Source organism: Thamnophis sirtalis, unplaced genomic scaffold (genome assembly GCF_051295495.1).
Source record: "Thamnophis sirtalis isolate CommonGarterSnake01/CBP01778 unplaced genomic scaffold, rThaSir2_p1.2 scaffold_10, whole genome shotgun sequence".
Lineage (NCBI taxonomy): Eukaryota > Metazoa > Chordata > Lepidosauria > Squamata > Natricidae > Thamnophis > Thamnophis sirtalis.
Window position 1 is genome coordinate 69497101 of NW_028261390.1, and position 19616 is coordinate 69516716.

At 43.4% G+C, this 19616-nt stretch overlaps 2 protein-coding genes across 5 annotated transcripts in view; one reads left to right on the forward strand and one right to left on the reverse strand.

Annotated features, from left to right (window-relative positions):
• The window catches only part of UBE2K (ubiquitin conjugating enzyme E2 K), a 23835-nt gene extending 16666 nt beyond the window's left edge, over window positions 1–7169 (forward strand). Inside the window, exons 3-7 of one of the 2 annotated variants that reach the window (XM_087724825.1) lie at window positions 216–274; window positions 3215–3297; window positions 4444–4543; window positions 4774–4902; window positions 6082–7169. In XM_087724825.1, the coding sequence (XP_087580951.1) occupies window positions 216–274; window positions 3215–3297; window positions 4444–4543; window positions 4774–4902; window positions 6082–6156 (446 nt within the window). In that variant the 3' untranslated portion in view covers window positions 6157–7169. The remainder of the gene's footprint in view (window positions 1–215; window positions 275–3214; window positions 3298–4443; window positions 4544–4773; window positions 4903–6081) is intronic. The other variant, XM_087724826.1, reaches the window with a different exon arrangement.
• Window positions 1–18549, reverse strand: part of LOC148043924 (uncharacterized) — a 23778-nt gene extending 5229 nt beyond the window's left edge. For 2 of the 3 annotated variants that reach the window (XM_087724828.1, XM_087724827.1), the window contains exons 1-5: window positions 18246–18549; window positions 18111–18164; window positions 17140–17205; window positions 16792–16917; window positions 15110–15205 (exon numbers count right to left, since the gene is read on the reverse strand). In XM_087724828.1, the coding sequence (XP_087580954.1) occupies window positions 15110–15205; window positions 16792–16917; window positions 17140–17205; window positions 18111–18112 (290 nt within the window). In that variant the 5' untranslated portion in view covers window positions 18113–18164; window positions 18246–18549. Of the gene's footprint in view, window positions 1–14332; window positions 15011–15109; window positions 15206–16791; window positions 16918–17139; window positions 17206–18110; window positions 18165–18245 lie in introns of those variants that run through there. The other variant, XR_015697921.1, reaches the window with a different exon arrangement.
• Window positions 18550–19616: the final 1067 nt, after the last annotated feature.

Genomic DNA, 19616 nt, shown 5'->3' on the forward strand with positions numbered 1-19616 from the left:
AATCTCTGTGTAATACTTACAATGGTAGAGGTAAACATGCTGGAAGGCTAGCAATACAATTTCCAGCTACATTAGAAAAGGTGTCCATCCTGCCTTAGAACCAAAGCAAACTTTTAAAATCTTATTGTTTATTATTTAACTTAAAGGAAAGTTCATTGCTGTGATAAATTAATGTCTGATAAGTATTTAGTGGTTATATGTTCTGGTTTTTATAGGAGGAAGATATCAATTAGAAATAAAAATTCCAGAAACGTATCCTTTTAATCCCCCTAAGGTATGGTGAATATAATTATTGTGAATAATTCTTTGGATTCTTTCTTTATGAATCCTTTTTGTGCAGTACTCTTTATTTGTCTTGGCTGCCCCTCTAAGGTCTTTCTAATTGAATACAGGACCCCCACCCCCACCCCCCAAAAAAACTCCAATTTATCTTTTATGATGCTTTGTGAAACTCCCTGCTTATGAAATGCTTTATGGTACATCAAAACTTCCATTTGTGTAAAAATTAATTTCATTGTCTCTTTGCTTTAAGTGTGATCACATGTACTAATGTCACTTCAATTAAATAAGATTTTTATTTAATGAGATTGCTTCTTATAGTGGCTCAAGTGCAACAGTAGAAAATTGTATATATGCTTGCGTTTTCAGTGGAACCAATAGGTGGAAGTGTTTCTTTTCTTGGCTATTTTTTAAAAAAGCCAAATAGATTAATGATAAAACCATAGCAATCGTCAAAGTAAGGTTTTCCCCTGTAACAATAATATCAGTTGGAAAATAATAGAGAAAAACACCGTCTTACAGAATTTCTATATCCTCATCTGTGGGCAGTATGAGAGTTGGTGAAACCTAATACAACTTTAATTTAAAGTGGGCATCTCTAAATGAGCCAGTGAACCTGTATTTCTTTCACTCAATTCTTACCATGTTTCCCCGAAAATAAGACAGGGTCTTATTTTCTTTTGACCCCCAATAAGCGCTTGGCCTTATTTTCAGGGAGGTCTTAGTATTTTTGAGGTACAGGAGGCGGCGAGCGTGGTCACCGCATGGCTGTTGCTGTGTTGCAATATTTTTTGGGGAGGGCTTATTTTAATGCATGCGCTCAAAAGCCCAATTGGGCTTATTATCTGGGGAGGTCTTATTTCTGAGGAAACAGGGTACAAATAGCAACACATTTTAAAAAGGAGCATTTAAGCCCTATATTGTGGTTCACCACACAATTTCATACACAATCCACCCAAATCCTGTCGTTGGCACCCCAAATGCAGACAACTTAAACTCAGGAAGGTCTCTTAGTGAAAAGAACACCCCTAAACCCCCCCTTGACCTTGAAAGATTGTCCCAAACATTTCCTAGCTGTTCCAAGCCCCACTGTTGCGACCATGCTTCATCCATCTGATCAAGAGTCCTTCATTCACAGAAGCTGCCATCAAATGAAAAGTTTCACTCTCAAAGGCCCCAAGAACCTGAAGAACAATGTTAATTACCAAGGAATGAAATGTGGTTAAATTAGAGGGGAAGAAATATAAAGTTTGAGTTCTCAGTTTCTCCCAGGAATCTTTATTTTGAAAGATTAAAAAACAAACACACAACCAGATTTGATGTGGTTTAGAACTGTTGATAATCATGAGTTGAAGTTTCATCTCCTCACCAAAATCTAAATTAATGTTGTTCCCTTTCCCCAAGCCGTTGGAAGTGAGATTAGTCTGGTGTTGTCCCAAGGATGCTTTTTACTTGAAGTTACTGGACATTTCTTGTATTTTTCTTTTGAAGGTGTTTCGATTGTTTTCCAAGAATCTTCTTCAGCTCTGACTGGATGGTGGGGAGTGGAAGGATTGATACTCCTTGCATACAGCTGGTCATTTGCATCCTTTTAGAGAATCATTGAGGCCACTTGGGGGCTTATCTGTGTCCTCAGGGTCACCTGAGTAGAACTCCTACTACTTTTTCCAGAGAGAAATTGCAGACTACAGGACCCATTTGCACTACTCAGGTGCTGTGAACCCTGAGGACACAGATAAACCTCCAAGTGGCCTCAGTGGCTCTCCAAAAGGATGCAAATGACCAGCTGTCCGCAAGGATTATCAATCCTTCCATTCCTCACCATCCAGTCGGAGCTGAAAAAGTTTCTGGGATGAGAAGTGAAACGTCTTCAAAGAACAAACCATAAAGCCCAGTTGCCTCCTGAAAAAGCATCTTTGGGACAACCATGCCCTGGATGATTTGAGAATATCTACAGACTTTAAGTCTGGAGTTGTGTTACTTGTGAGAAGGTCTGAATGAGAGGACTTGTGAGCATGGCTGTAGGAGCTAGCAGGGACAAAATACAACTCTTGACAGTACTAAGCAGCAGAATCCAGATCCCGGGTGTCAGGGTTCCAAATAGCATCCAAAAGTAAAAGTCCGAGGCAAAGGATTCCTCAAAGTTCCAATTTATTAAGAGAGCCATATTGGCACATATGGGGAAAACCCGAATCTGAAAGCTTCCCGGTTTTCCCACCTAGTTGAAAGTTCAGGATCTTGCCCCCACAGCCACAAGTCCATCTCATGGTCCAATCTCCCACTGCCATGCTGGCAGCTTCCACCCATCCAGTTCCGGTCAGGTGCAAAGACAAAGGATGACCTTGGCTTTCTAGAAAGAATGTTGTTATGGCTACCTATCACCTAACTCCTTACAATCCCCCTTCCCATTTTCCCACAGCAGAAAATGCATGGTAGAATAATAGAAAGTATGGCTGGCCAAAGACCCGAAAGAAAAGAGGGCTGCAGGCCTGACACCAGGGCACGGTTGTTCAGAAATCTAGGGTACCGTAGGAGCACACATGAACACATGTTCCAAAGTAATACGATGCTGAGTCCAATTCCGCAGAGCCCAGATGTTAAGATGATCACTCTTTTGTGGACCAGCCAACTTTATCCATAAAAACACTGTAAAATTGTCCTGTGTGGCAGGGTTCCCCAACCCCCCGATCTGCAACCCGGTGCCAAGCTGTGGCCCATTGGGAACCAGACCACACAAGTGACGGGCAGGCGCACAGAGCCGCATTTGTATAAGTGGTGCACGTGCGCACACAAAACCATCCCTTCTACAACCACTCGCCTACACCACCACCCCCGCCGCTGGCAGTCCAGAGTCAGAAAAGTTGGAAATCACCGCTGTATCTTGCTTATTTGTTGTGTAGCTACTATTTTCATAACAGCTTCTCTTGTATTTTAGGTGCGGTTTATCACCAAAATTTGGCATCCTAATATTAGCTCAGTCACCGGAGCTATCTGTTTGGATATCCTAAAAGATCAGTGGTAAGGTTCCGCACGAAGTTTGGGTGGGGGGGAATCCTGCAAATAATTGCATTATATTTGTAGATACGGGAGGAAATAGTGATCCTTTCTTAGTCTACCATGATATTTGAAGTCTCAAACTGGCTATTGCTGCTCCCCAAATGATTTGCCAAAGTGCTTCTTACATTGTGAGTTTTGAACAGTTTTGATCACAGTTTCCGAAGTTTGATGGCAAACTATACCCTAAGCAAAAACGATGAAGCATCGAGGCAGAAGAAAAAAATGGGAGTATTTTCATTCATGCAACTTAATTTGGCCGTATAGCTGAACTCCTGAGACATGGAGAAATGTAGCAGTAATTTCATTTCTCAAGTATAGAAAGTGAACGTAAAGAAACTCTGCTTTGTATCGGATGCTATCACTTTTTTGATTTGATGTGTATAGCTGCCCAGAGGTCCAATATATAATGTATACATATATTTTAACCACTGATATCGCCCTCCTATAGTAACCACCTTTAGTAAGCCAGTTACTAGAAGCTAGAATATCACTGTAGCTTCATTTTGAGCAGAAAAAGAAAAGAAAAAATGTAGAAATAAACAGGGTTAATAGCCAAGAAAAATGGGATGAAGCAAAAAGTTGTTGCGTAGAAAGAGTTTAGCCAAGTGAATATTATGCAGTTGATAATTTTTGACTTAGATAAAGGTAAAGGTTCCCCTCGCACATACGTGCTAGTTGTTCCCGACTCTAGGGGGCAGTGCTCATCTCCGTTTCAAAGCCAAAGAGCCAGCGCTGTCCGAAGACGTCTCTGTGGTCATGTGCCTGGCATGACACAATGCCGAAGGCGCACGGAACGCTGTTCCCTTCCCACCAAATGTGGTCCCTATTTTTCTACTTGCATTTTTACATGCTTTCGAACTGCTAGGTTGGCAGAAGCTGGGACAAATAATGGGAGCTCAGTCCGTTATGCGGCGCTGGGGATTCGAACTGCCGACCTTTCTGATCAACAAGCTCAGCATCTTAGCCCCTGAGCCACCGCGTCTCAGGTGGTGATTTTTCTGCCAAAGGGATATTACAGTGGTCTGGTCTTGTACTAGCTAACAGTCTGTTACATCTTGATGTTACCTATCTCAGTCACGTCCTCATTTTCCGACCTTATCTTTCCAGGGCCGCAGCGATGACTTTAAGAACAGTGTTGTTATCCTTACAAGCCCTCTTGGCGGCTGCAGAACCTGACGACCCACAAGATGCAGTTGTGGCAAATCAGGTACCACCGCTATTCCCTTTCCTTTTAGAAAATCCACCTTGAGTTTCCAAGGTTTTCTCCAAACCCACCCAACCCTCCAGGAAGTGGGGGTTTTAAAAATCTGGAAACCAGCATGAAAAAAGAAAGATGCTTTTTCACTCTGCGTTGAAGAGTATTTATCACATGTCTCCACAGCTACAGATTTCCACAAGGTTTCAATTTGTCTTCCCCCTTTCTCTCCTTTGACACAGTACAAACAGAATTCAGAAATGTTTAAACAGACAGCTCGACTTTGGGCGCACGTGTATGCTGGAGCACCACTTTCTAGTCCGGAATATACCAAGAAGATAGAAAATCTTTGTGCTATGGGATTTGATAGGGTAAGCCTCGCTTCGCGTAAGGCCTGCTAACTTCAATGTTACCAAGTGTGGTAAAGGGTTGGGTTTTTCAAACCAAATCTGCTTTCCTAAGATCCAGAATTAGAGCTACCTAACTGTTCCGACCCAGGCTTCCCCAGCCGCACGAAGCCCAGTCCTCGTCCCGATAAACCCCTTTTATTTAATGTACAGTGAATTCCCCTCCAGGAAAGTCTTTCCTCTCCCACAGTCTTTCAAGAGAGTTCACAATGACAACTTTTATCGGGCTTGGAGAGTGGCCAGGCCGAGATCTTTCAGATGCTGCAATACTTGGCAAGAATGCAGGAATTAATTAATTGTCTTCTGAAAACTCCACTCCCCTTTTGCTCCTCTATTATTAGTGGGGTGTTCTCTGCTATTTAAAAGAAGAGACGATAGCACTGGGCCTCTTCAGATCAAGCATTTATTTTAAAAAAGCTTCTTCATTTTGTTAAGTTGCCTAGAACAATAATAAAGCAGCCTTTAAAAAAATAAGTCTCATAATTTGAACATTCTATAGACATTTATAGTTATTGATTTACCTCCTTGCAGCAAACAGCCTGTTTTAATTTAGCCTGATTAGAAAAAAAATTCTGCCTCTGCCTCCCAGCAATTTGCCTCCTTGTAGCAAACAAGGAAGGAGCCGAGGTGGCGCAGTGGTTGGGGTGCAGTACTGCAAGCCACTTCAGCTGACTGTTATCTGCAGTTCAGCGGTTCAAATCTCACCGGCTCAAGGTTGACTCATCCTTCCGAGGTGGGTGAAATGAGGACCCAGACTGTGGGGGCGATTTGCTGACTCAATTTGCTAAAATCTGTAAACCGCTTAGAGAGGGCTGAAAGCCCTATGAAGCGGTATGTGTCTAATTAATAAATAATTAATAATTAATAAACAGCAAGTTTCACTTTCAATTTAAGCAGGGGATGATCAGCTGTTTCAAGCCAATTTTCCCTGTTTGCTGCAAGGAGGCAGATTGCTGGGAGGCAGAGGCCAAAGGGTGGGGGGCGGTGGGTAGGGCTACATTCAGTGAATAAGAGGCACCCAAATTTTCAACCTCTTTTAGGGGGCGGGGAAGGTGTGTATTATACTCCAAAAAATACAGTATATTTTTTTGATAGAGGTGCTCCTGATCTTAGTTGCTTCTTGCCTTTTTTTCTTTCTTTCAGAATGCAGTAATAGTGGCCTTGTCATCAAAATCATGGGATGTAGAAAGAGCAACAGAACTACTCCTGAGTAACTGAGCCCTGTGCAGAAACTGCTTCAGTGTAGCCCAGCCTGCCTCTTCTTGAGGAAACGTCACATCATCTCTTCTTTTTAGGTTTCAATATAGATTCTCTTTTAAAACTGGCATTCTTGCCTGATGCTATCTAGGCCCTGTTGGAGACTGACAAAAAAAAACAACCAACTGCTTTGTAAATAAAGCGAATTAAACATCTGTGTAAATTTAAAAACAAAACAAAACACACAAAAAAAACACTAAATATTGTAAATTCCTCGAGCTTGGCTAAAAAAAAAAAAAAAAAATTACTGGTGGGGACAACCTTGTCTGCTGTAGTGTTAGCAGTGCGAGCTGGAATTTGCATCAGGATTTTGACTTTGTCCAGAACACATCAGGTTGTGTGTCTGTAATCATCAATCGTTGATGTTCACCCATCCCGGCTCCCTTACCGTTTTTTTTTTTTAAAAAAAAAATATGGATCTTAACATGCCTGTGGACTGACCTTAATATTTGCATGCCTGTACTTTTACCTAGATGCTTTGAAGCAAGTTAGGGTGAACTGAACCAGAGCGCCATTCGAAGTACTTAAGGAGTATTCATTCTTGTAAACTTTTTTTGCCTAAAGATTTTTTTTTCCAGATGGCCTCGAAGCTCAATGTTGGGGTGGGGGGAGGGGGGGAGGCTTCACTCTGATACTTTCACCACCTTGGGGTGGGGTGATCCTGAGCACCCCTCCTCCTCTTCCTTCCCAGCCTCCTCCCACCTACCCAACCCTTCAGCTGCACGCACAGTTGCAATAATCACACTAGGAACCTCTCCAGAATGTGTGGGTACCTGTGCCATCCTAGCCTAGTTTTTCCCACTTCGCGTGGTCTCTTTGGAATAATCCATACGAGTGTTTCCACCATTGTAATTTCTACACAATTGTATAAAAAAGGTTTGGTATCTTTGGACATAGCACAAACCAGTGGAGCTGCTGTTTTATTTCTTCTGCAGAAATCAAAACCTCTTTCAATAAATTCTGGCTAGAACGAATTTGCTGAAAAAAACCGGGTCTCTGTTAAAAAAAAAAATAATACACTTGAGAATACCATTCCTTTTTCTGTGACGCTGTCAGCTTTTTTTGGACATAATAATCAGTTGCTTATACAAGGTTGGTTGTGCAAGAGCCACTTGTGTGTGTTTTCCCCCAGCTGACATTTGGAAATCTTGTTGGTTTTGTTTTTTTTTAAACTGTACATATATGTTAAATGCCGATAGTAATTTCTCCAGGATGAATGATCTTGCTAAAGAAACTGTACATACACTGTGTCTTTGTATTCACTCTGGAGAGATCTGAACTCTTCTTTGGGTTGTTAAGTTTTCTATAAAACTAAAAAAGTCGGAGAATTTCAGCGCTGCCCCGCCAATTTTTCTGAGCAAAAGGCAATGGCACACGTGGAGCATATCAAAATTATTTTCCTCAATCCAGTTTCTTATGTACTGTAGATAGAAATGTTAAACATTACATAATATGTGTTTTAACTGAAGGACAGGCAAAATGGGCTACTCGTACGTTTTTGCGAAATTGTCGTGTTACATTTACTGTAAAAAATAATAATAATAATAATATTATAATAATGAGAAGTCGAGATGGGCATGCAGGATTCTTTCCTGCCAGATATTCAAGTTATCTATAGTTTCAGATATTATGACACAGAAAATAGTAAATTATTTGTGCAATACAAAACACTGCTTTTTCACATCCCATTTCTGCCTTCGGTGATTGTGTGATTTATCTCAGTCGCGTAAATCACTGGCAGAAGCCAAAGGAAATGTGACGAAACACCTCCCCCCACCCTTTTTTTTTCCTTGGTATTTCCTTGATATTTATTTTATTTTTTAAAAAAGAAAATTGTTGCTGCTCAACATTTTTGTTAAAATACTAGCTGGGGCAAATACAGCCCTGGAAATTTGCCATTTGTGTTTGTATTTTTCTTTAACAGTCTATATTTTGATGAGGTCATCACAATATTATTTACCCTGGTGGTAATTGTGTAAACATAGATTTCATATTTCCTTGTTCTTGGCGAATTATTAAAAGAAAGAACTTGGGAGTAGTTAGTTGGGATAAAATGTCTTCTGCTTTTTATATTTCGATAACCTTTCTAAGGAAAATTCTGTGGTGGTGTCAAAATGAAATTAGAAAGGGGCTCGTGATATATACATCTAGTCCTTGACTTATTAACAGTTCATTTAGTGGTTCAGGTTCATTCAACTTGTATGCCGCCCTATTCCCGAGGGACTCAGGGCGGCTAACAAACCAAAGGGAAGGGGAATACAAACAGAACAAAAGACAAACAAAATTAAAAACAAAACAACAGCCACAACAGTTTAAGTGGGGCCGGGAACTCGTCAGCCCCAGGCCTGCCGGAACAGCCAGGTCTAAGTAGCTGTTCAAATTACAACGGCACTGGAAAATGGGACTTATTACAATTTTTCAGATTTACGACCTTTATAGCATCCCCATGTGGCCCTCTTTTGCAACCTTGTGACAAGCCAAGTCAATTCTTTTTAACAATCGTGTTACTAACTTACCAATCACGTGGTGATGCACTTAACAGCTGTGGCAAGAAAGGTCGTAAAATGGGGCAAACCTCACTTAACAAAGGTCTTACCTAAAAACAGAAGTGCTGGGCTCAATTGCGGTCCTTAGTCGAGAACCAAGAACTAAGTCGAGGGCTAGCTGTACATCCCTGTTCAGGGGTTCCTTGCTCAGAGTGATGATTTCGCCTGAACTTTAATAAATTTCTACAAAAGAGAGTGAACCTCGGCCGATGGGGAGCCAATGTATATGGAATCCTTAGAAGTACTACTCTTGGCTAGTGCTTCAACCCCAATTAAAGGAGGAGAGATTTATGGAGAAAGGAAGAACCATATTGGCCTATATTCATGTTTAACTAAGACTGATCATAACTGGCAGTGCGAGGGACTAGATACTTAGATTGGCTTTGGAAGGCAATTGAGCTGAACAGGTTAAAATTCTGTCTGGATTATCTAATCACAGATAGCAATGACTTGGAAATGATTAACATTGGCTAAGTTTTCAGGGTTTTCGTTTTCTTTTTGGAAAATAAATATTATGAAGCATCAATCGAGCAACCTTTTTGATGTACGTGTGCGGTTAAAGGAGCTGCTGCATAATGCACTCCCTCCCAACAACATTGGCATAATTTCTCCTGCACAGAACCCGAACCCTGAGCTAGTCCAGCTTTGGTTTGGGGTGTTTTTCAGAAGAGGGCTGGGATCAGTTAGTCATTCAGAAGGGAGCCTTTTTCCCAGAGACCTCAAGCAAAGTGCAAAAACGCACATCACATGGAAGCACTTTCCAAAAGTTCCTACTGGAGGCACGCTCTTTCCCTATTACAAGGTCCCATTTAAGGGGTGAAGTACCGTACACGACCGAGTGTGATAAAAGATTCCCCATACCAGCTGATCGTAATCGGAGGCTTGTGTTTTTTCAGCAGCATTTAGTGTTAATTTTGTTGTCGGCAGTCGGATTTCTACATGCATTATTTTCCTCCTTTTGTTTGGGGAACGGCGGAGAGTAAATGAAAGGAATAGGTTGCAGCGCGAGTAAACTTACGCAAACGGGACGCAGGATGCAGCATCCTTGTTTTTGGAAAAGGCGCTTTGGCTCCTACTTTTATCATTTTAAATGCAGATAGATAAGGCTGCTTTGGCCCAGCTGCGGTTCTTATGTCCCGCCTGACTTAGCAGCCACAGGTTGTTTGAGAAGGGGCTCAATGACCTTGCAACGAAACATCAACTTCTGCAATTGCAGCTGCGTAGCACAGGTGTAGCAGAGCAAGAATGGTATATAGGGCAGGAATGACACAGGAGGAGTGTGCGTGTGTGTAAGTGAGGCTACAGAAAGTGGCCAACCTCTCGTACTCCTCACCCCATGCAGACCCCTACATAAAGTCTGTTGCTAGAGCAAAGGTAGCAGGCATCGGAGAAGACTACGATGGGGTGGCCAGGTTTCGGCAGGAGCTGCAGGGGGATGAAGGTAGACTTGAAAGCCTGGCCAGCAAGAGGACAAATGTAACGGGACCTATACTTTAGAGAGCTGCAGAAACTTTGTTCCTACTGTGATGACCTTGGCTGAGGAGATGCTCTGAGCCCTTGAAATTCTCACTCTTGGTTATGGAGCAGGTGTGTGCAGAGCGGCCCCTGGAGGTGTTACAGCACCATAGAGATCAACCCTGGCATGAGAAAAGAGTGCGCAGGGGTAGGGACGGGAGACGTGAATCCCTGCTCTTCATTTCTTGCGATTTCCCTGGTAGGATTTGGAGGTTTTTTTTAGCTCGTGGGGTCCCTCACAGAGAGTATAATGTCTCCAAATGCCCAGGCTCAGTTGCCAAATAGGATATGGACAGTAAATGAAAGTGAAGGATGCCGTCGGCCAACCCTTAAGGGTCCCGCAGGAAGTAGAGCAGGTGAGACCTCTCAAGTGGTTGATGGAAGAACCTCAGCTCTACAGATGGCCAAGCACCAAAACTGCTCCTCGGTATCTTTCTGGCTTTCCCCTCGTGCTCCTTTCGCTGTTGTTCTGTTTGAACAGCTCGTCTTTGGAGGAAATCTTAGCCAAGAGAACCATTTTGACTCGAGGAATCTAGACAGAAGTGAGTTGTAATGGTTAAACCGTTAAGACCAGAATCGTGAAGAACTAGGATCCTGGTTCACCTCCAGCCATGGAAGCTCACTGAGTGTCTTGGAACCCATCATTTTTCTTCTGACCGAGGCTTCCCAAGAACAAATTCCTTGTTCCGACAAAAAAAATGTTTTATTTCCTGTGAATTCTGCTCCTTCACATCCAGTAAAATCTTTCAAGGGAGGATTTACAGTCATAGACCTTATCTGGTTTGGAGAGCTGCCAGGCTGATATCTGCAAAACTTGGCAAGGAGTCTCGGAGAGTCACGAACCAATTAAGCGAACTAATTGTCTCCTGCAAATTTAACTCTTTCACCCCTCTCTTATTTCCTCGTGGAGGGACCATCCATCATCCACCTGAGGCCTGAGTCCCAAGTCAACCCTTGTTCCTTAGCTGTTCCCTTCATCTGGCAACTTTGCGCACACTGGGAACAGGCTCCAGCTGTTCTTCTGCCTCACTGACGTCTGACTCTGAAGGCAGCTGATAACTGGCATACGGCTCTGGCCCCCTCTCTGCCTCCGAAACAGAGCCCTCCTCAGAGCCTTCCCCAGACTCCAGTACTGGCCCAGGTTCCTCCCCAACCTCCTCACTGTCCGAGTCTGCCACCTGCTCCACTGGCAGGCCACAACAAATTTTTACGGATGCCAAACATGTTAGGGGTACTCCAACTAAGGACGCCATCTTTGCCTGCTGTGCGGCTACTGCTACTGCTATCTACATTCTAATAGAAGCTCCAGGATCTCCTTCGTTGTAGAGTTTCCTGCTAGGATATGAAAGAAGCAGCATTTCTACATTCAACTCCTATTATGCTTCAAATTTGGCCCAGATCTTGTGATATTCTCTTATTATGTTTATGTTATGTTCCGGAAACGCTCACTTCCGGCTTCCTGCCGCTGTTAAGGTGCACTTCCCTCGCCGAAACCTAGGGTCCTTGATCTGCGCATGCGCTTTTCTGCGTAGATGGAGGGAAAGCGAAGCCGCGGCGATCACGTGCGTTTCCAGAAGGCGGCCGCGGTGGCAACGGAGCCCGGATGTCGCTGACTGCAAAACACGCCTCCGTCCGGATTTGATGACGTTCAAGAGGCGCTGCCGGAACTCCTCGGCTTCATTCTGGCTCAGCGCAAAGCTTCTTACACCAGGGTTAAGGCTGGAACTACAGCGCCATTATCCCCAGCCAACACGATGGCTTGATGGGATTTGAAGTCCCAGCCCCCGGAGACCCCGCCCGGTCTTAGCAGGACTGCCACACCCAGCTTTCCACGGCCCTGCTTGCATGAGCGGTGGGGGGTGGGAGCCCTGACTCCCTCCCCAACACTGGTTGGCCATGTGTCCAGATGGCACCCCAAACGCGCGTCGCTGCAGATAGAGGTAGTTCTCTGCTTACACGTGTTTATTTAGTGACCACTCAAAGTTATAACAGCACTGAAAAAGGGGAACGTATGACCATTTTTCATACTTGCGTCATTGGCAGCATTCATTCCTGAAGCCACTTGATCAAAATTCAGGTGGCTTGGCAACTGGTTGATTCTTTATGGGGGTTGCAGTGTCCCAGGGTCATGGGATCACCTTTTGCGACCTTCTGACAAAGTCAACAGGGAAACCAGCTTCACTTAACAACCGTTTGACCAACTTAGCACCTGCCATGGTTCACTTAACAACTGTGACAAGGAAAGCAACTAATGGGGCAGAAGACTAATTGGCAGCTCCAATTTCAGCCAGGGGTTGCAGAAGAATAAATAAAAATGAGATCCAGAGAAGCTGTGAGGAAAGAAGAAATATTTATTCCCCAAATCCAAAGAAGGTGCATTTAGGAGCAGGCTGCAGAGAAATGGGTACTCCAGCAGATTTTTCTAGGGGGTGGCACTTGGTTAGTTATCTGCTAATTTGATTAAAAGAAAACAAGCTTAGTACACATTTAGCAACACCTAGTCTTCACTTTGTAGTTCCAAAGGCTTTATTATGGGTATATCCAGATTAAAATGCCAAAATCACTTAAATTTTGCTACACACCATATGCTGGCTTCAGATCTTCTGAATCACATTTCTTAAAACTATCTTCTTTCTGTTCACATGCAGTATAAGCTTTCCCTTCCTTTTTCATCTCAGCTGTTTCTTAAACTCCCCTTTCCACGAAAGAGCTATAAATCATTCACTTTCTTACAACCATATACATTTATGAAAATCACAGCTGTAAAGGTGGTAGCTATGTTTATCCATACATTTCCCTCATCTCATATAATGCAGTTTACAAACACAAAGACAAACACAAAAACTCCATCAATATGATGGAGTTGGGAAACGGGCTTTTCCTGGATTGTGGGTTTGCAATTTCTTCCCCTTAATTAGCATCTGTGATTAGAAAAACAGTAAGTTTTCATAAAGAGGTTTAGAGGGAAGAAATGTTTAGTAGTTGCAAAAGTGTCAGAAGGGCAGCAGAAAGGAGAGGGATTAAAGAGTCTCCCTCTCAGCCTCTGGCTGGTAAACATAGGTACCGTATTTTCACGACCATAAGCCGCACTAAAAATCCTAAATTTTGATCCAAAATCGGCAGTGCGGCTTATAACCCGGTGCGCTTTATATGTGGAAAAAGATCTCCCAGCTGCTTTGCTCCTCGCGACTGCAATAGATGTCCAGAAGCGGCCCCTGGGGCCAATGGGGACCGGACCCCCAGCTCGACAGCCCCTGTCGCCTCTGGACGTCCACCGCAGCTGTGAGGAGCCGAGGAGAGCGCGGAGAAGAGCGCGCGACGGCCCCCGGCGCTCCGGGAAGCGGGAGAGGCGCGCGGCCCGGCCTCTCCTCCCTGGACGCCGCAGCAGCAGCCCCAAGCGCACCGATCCCCGCGCCCTTCGCATCGGGGCATGCTCTTGCAGCACGCCCCGATGCGAAAAACACAGAGATCGGGCGACGTCCAGGGAGGAGAAATCAAACCGCGCGCCTCTCCCGCCTCCCGGAGCGCCAAGAACCGTCGCGCGCTCCCCTCCACACTCTCCTCGGCTCCCCACAACCACAACAGACGTCCAGAAGCGACAGGGGCCACCGAGCCGGAAATCCAATCCCCACCAGCCCCAAAAGCCGCTTCTGGACATCTGTGGCTCCCGGCGCTCCAGGAAGCACCGAAAGCAGCTGGGAGGGGCGCGCGGCTTGGTTTCTCCTCCCTGGACGTCGCAGCGGCGGCCCCGGGCTCACCGATCCCAGTGCCTTTCGCATCGGGGCGCGCTGCAAGAGCATGCCCCGATGCGAAAAACACAGAGATCGGTGAGCCCGGGGCCGCCGCTGCGACGTCCAGGGAGGAGAAACCAAGCCGCGCGCCCCTCCCAGCCGCCCTCGGCGCCCCCCGGAGCGCCAAGAACCCTCGTGCCGCTCCTCGCGATGTCCAGAAGCGTCGGGAAATGTGCGGCTTATAACCCGGTGCGCTTTATATGTGGAAAAAGTTAAAAAAATTAACGTTAATTGATACTGCGGCTTTTAATCCGGTGCGGCTTTTGGTCGTGAAAATACGGTAAATGATTCTTATAGCTCATCAAAACAGCATCATTAAATCACCTTTTTAACTTTTCTTCCTTTAAACATAACATTACAATACCCAAACATATATAATGATGGTAAAATAATCTCAATTTAAACGAGAAACATTCATAGCCCCAATAACAACTTTTTAAGAAAAGCGTTTTTTTTCCCCAAAAGAACTTTTCAAGCTCTTTTAAGGCTTCTTTATTTTATCTTTCATTACAGTTGAAAGTGCCTTTGTTTTCTCAAATTGAATTAAATTACTATAGTATCCTCCCATATTTTAGTCCATTTTCTTTTACATAAATCCTGTGCATTTTGCTTTTTCATTCCCGGCTAAAGCAGGTGTTCACATGCCTAAATCCAGGCTTCCAGCAACCTTCCCGATGGGAGACACGTGTTCCTGTCAGTTTTGGGTGTACACATAAACCTAAGGACACCCCTCTAGGCGAGGTAGGCACCTCCTCTATCTTTACCTTGCGGTCAGTATTCAAGCCTTACGCTTGGGAGGAGTGCTCGATTTGAATCATTTCAGGCACCTCCCTCCAACCTATCACTTTGCACGTGTAACTCCCCACTCAGGAGGACTTTTTATTAAAAAGTATGGGTGTCCCAAGAGAAGGGAAGTGGGGCCATTCCAGCTGCCATCTTCCATGCAAAGGAGAAGAGCACATGCTGCAACAGAGAGGGTCCAATGAAACCGTTAATAAAACCAGAAAGGCCGAATGCTAACCACCCCCTCCTCCCCAGGAGACCAAGCCAGCCTGTGTTTACCTTTGCAGGTCAATCTGCTTCTGTGCTGGTGCTGTTTTCTTTGTGGCCTCGATCGGCACTGACATTTTCTTGGGGCGCCTGGTCAGAATTAATCTCCTGGGAAAGAAAACAACTTGGTTTTTTTTGTCAAGCGAGTAGCAGGTGGAGACTGCATCTGTTTGAATCAGCTTGTCTTGCTTGCTGAAATACATTTCCAGGACTATTGGCAACACCAGCAGCCACCTTGAAAGTGTAATTAATCCACGGGGATTTACTGCTGCCAAAGGGATTTCTCGTCTCTACACCAGGCCATTCTCACACTCTATTCACAGGATGCGCGTCATCACTTGGCCATATCACAATGAAAAGGCAGTAGTTTTATCATGACCGAGGCAAACTCCTGGCCCAGTTTGATTGGGAAATGGGAGAGCCACTTTGCTCCAGTGATTAAGGCACCAGGCAAAAACTGGGAGAGAGAGAGTTCTAGTTGCGGGAGTGAGGCAAGATAGCCAGCCGGGTGACTTTGTGCCAATCACCAGGAGACGGTGAGTTCTAATTCCACTTTAGTCATAACAACTAGCTGGACGACTTTGTGCCAATCACCAGAAGATACCAAATTTTAGTCCCACTTTCCCACTGAAAGCCAGCTAGGGGATTTAGGATGCATCACGATCTCTCAGTCCAATCCACCTCAAAAGGTGGTCATTGTATGAAAAACAGGAGGGGAAATCTGCCTTGTCTCCAAACATGGAATAAGTATGTCCTTGACTTGTAAAAGCACAAGAAATATTATAAATGCCAAACTGATTACAAAAACAAAAATCTGAATCAGCCTTAAAATGATTAGTTTATCAAGATATTTGTTCTTTTAATCCAAAAGTTTGGAATGGCTTTCAAAAGAATTAACTAGTTAAATTTACACAAAGGAATGAGAGAACGATTCCAAAATGAATGCATAAAACACCAGGCCAATGGTAACTAGCATGATTCAATTATAATTAAAATAATAGAAAATTGAGCATAAAGTATGTGCCCATTTATCAATAGTTCTTGATGTGAACATAAAATTAAAAGGAAAGAAAACAATAATATATTCTGATATCAAACCCCATACCTTAAAATTACCAACTTCCAAATTCAAAATTAACATTTGCATTTAGATAAATTATTTAAAAATGCAGATATTGCCCTTGCCTAAAATTAATTATTTTTCTAAGAAGGAAGAAGTGAAATAAGATGGAGGAAACAATAATAATCCATGGAGACAACTTTAGAGAAATTATGCATAAACCATTAAGAAAACAAAAGGAGCCGTTTTGTTTTGAGACCAGAGTGAAGGGAAAGTATTTTAAAAACAGACTGAACTACAACTCCTTGATTTACAAGAGGAAGTCTAGGCAGGTAGACTTGCATGAATATTGTTGAATTATGGTTATTTGCAGGAGAAATTCTTTTGGAACACTTCTTCATTAGCAACATGGACAAAACAGCAAATCTTTAGGATTCAATGAAGGCATCTTTGTTGGATGCTTTATAATTTCTCATGCAAATTACATAACATAGTGACACACAGATGTGTAATCTACTCCATATGGAGAATAGTCAAATTCCCAAGATGGCAGTGAGATTGACACACACACCAAATGAGAGGCCACCCTTGAAATACATGGCATTACATTACATTAATTTGATAAATAAATTACCTCATGCTAGTATCCATCAAACTGGTTTTGTTTGTATTGGCATCCCACAGATAAACAGCACTGGATTTATCAACCATAATTGCTAGAGTATCTCCATCTTGATTCCAATTCATAATGATGCAGTTCCTATTGAAAGACAAAAAAAATAATTAAATGCTCTTTAATAAACGTCAGTTTTATTGTCTGTCCTACTCATATTTTAAAACTGCACATGAAGATACTGGCATACTAGATGGAGAAAATCTATTTGGGTTTCTTTTCAAAACCTCCAGTGTCTGTTTTAAGTCATCCACAAGCGAGGTTTTAAATTTAGACATTTAAGGCCATAACCTGAGATTTAAAACTTACCCTGGTAAAATAATTTCATTTTTCACTTGACCATGGCGATCAAAGACTTTGACAGTATGACTGTACCTTTAAACAAATGAAGAAAAGTTTATAAGAATTACAATGTTTTTTACACACATCTAAAATCAATAACAATTTTTTTGCATATCTTTGGAAGAAGGTGGCACAGTGGTTAGAGTGCGAAACTGCAGGCTACTTCAGCTGACTACTAGCTGCAGTTTGGCAGTTCAAATCTCACAGGCTCAAGGTTGTCTCAGCCTTCCATCCTTCCAAGGTGGGTAAAATGAGGACCCAGGGAACCCTCACATCCCCCTCTATAAAATGCCTCTCCCGACAAGTTTCAGATTGAGTTGAAAGGCTCCTGGGAGCGCTGGTGGAAAAACGGGATATAAATGAAACCGAAAAGGAATTGTACATTTGATAATGGCAGCTAGATTAGTGATGGCTAAATATTGGGGACAAAATTGGGATATTCAAAGAAATGAGTGGCATAATGAAATTTGGAGCATGGCAACAAATGATAAATTAACAACGGAAATTAAATTTTAAAAAGGGGGTGATCAAAAAGCAAATGACTATAATGAAATATGGGGGGATTTTATAACATCTGTGTTGGTGGAAGGCCAAGAGGATAAACCTCCTCAAGAACGTATGTTGTTTTGGAGGGGATAAGGGCACAATTGGAATATATTGTATATATTTTAGTTGTTACCTTCTTCTTGTGCCATATCCGTCATTGCAGTGTTTTTCAACCTTGGCAACTTGAAGATGTCCGGACTTCAACTCCCAGAATTCCCCAGCCAGCATTCGCTGGCTGGGGAATTCTGGGAGTTGAAGTCCGGACATCTTCAAGTTGCCAAGGTTGAAAAACACTGCGTCATTGGATGTTGGTGACCATGCTGGCAAATCTTATTTTTGTCAACAGCCGCATGAAAAAGTGCTGCTGAGTTTACTCCAAACCCGTCCCTTACATTTTAAAAGCCACGATGTTCTTCTTCTGCCTGGACCTCCTTTGTCCTCTTTCCCTGGAAGATTAAGTGAAGGATGCTGTATTTTTCCAAGTGTTGCATGGTCAAAATATTCTCTTTCACTTTTTAATGACTTACTTGACTTAAGTCTTTAGCGTCAGTATGGCATCGCCAGTCCCTTCGCTGTAGAGTCGCATGCATCCCGAATCAAGGGGATCCATGATTCTAGGCTGAGTACTACTTGAGCTGGCTGGGCCCAAGAGTCGACAGAGCCCCTTCTGTTGGAAAAACGGTGGGCACCTCGAGAAGGCAGGGGTTGTCTTGATAATGAGAGGCTATATTTTGCGCGTCAATTATCCTTTGCCCACCACTTTTTAATGGCTTTGATGATTTCCCTTGGCTTTCCCCTCCTTTAGTTGTTATAGACGAAGAAATATAAGGTGTTTTTTTTTAAGGGTCGGGGGGGGGGGGGGTGGTGCACTATAATATTTGGGTTTTTTTTCCCCTTTTCTTTCTTTTTGTTATTTACCATGTTTGCAATAGCAGTAGACTTATATACCGCTTCATAGGGCTTTCAGCCCTCTCTAAGCGGTTTACAGAGTCAGCATATTGCCCCCAACAGCATTATTTGTATTTATTATTTGCATTTAAATACAAATACATAAATAAAAATAAATTTTATTTACTATGTCTGCATTATTTGTATTTATTATTTGCATTTTAAATACAAATACATAAAAAAAATATTTACCATGTTTGCATTATTTGTATTTATTATTTGCATTTTAAATACAAATACATAAATAAAAATAAATTGTATTTACTATGTCTGCATTATTTGTATTTATTATTTGTATTTTTTAAAACAAACAAAGGGTCCTGAGAGGTCATCTAGTCCACCACCCCTTTGGCCGAGCAGGTGACCTTACTACACCGTTCCAGACAAATGGCCGTCCAGGCTCTTCAGCGGCGGAGCTCCTTCTTCCTCCCCCAATTGAGCAGGCAGGCAGGCAGGCAAGCATTCCACAGCTTTCTCCCCCTCCGCCCCCCGTTACTCACGGGGGAAGAAAAGCCCACCTGTTGAGCAGCCGCCTATCCTAGCCAACCGGGAAAGCTGCGAGCGCCTGAAAGGGAAAGCGCAGAGCCCGTTCCTAGCAGCGGAAAACCGAGCGACGGCGGACAGAGGAACCCCTCAAAGCCCGGGGAAGCCCCTCGCTCCGCTCCGTATCGACGACGCCTCACCTTCCACCTGCTTTTTTTTCGCCTCAGAGACGAAGCGGCGGTTAAAAAGAGCGGGGAAAGGAGACGCGCACGCGCACTCGACCGCCCGGCCAGCAAGCGCGTCAGCGTCACTCTCGAGATGACATTCCCTAGAGATAGTCAAAGGACTAAAGGGAAGAGGTGACCATTATTCGGAGTGGGAATAAGCTTATGATTAGTTAATGGCTCAGAGGGGAAGGAAGGAAGGAAGACCTGTGGAAAATTTCACCCCACCCTCAGGGAGGCAGG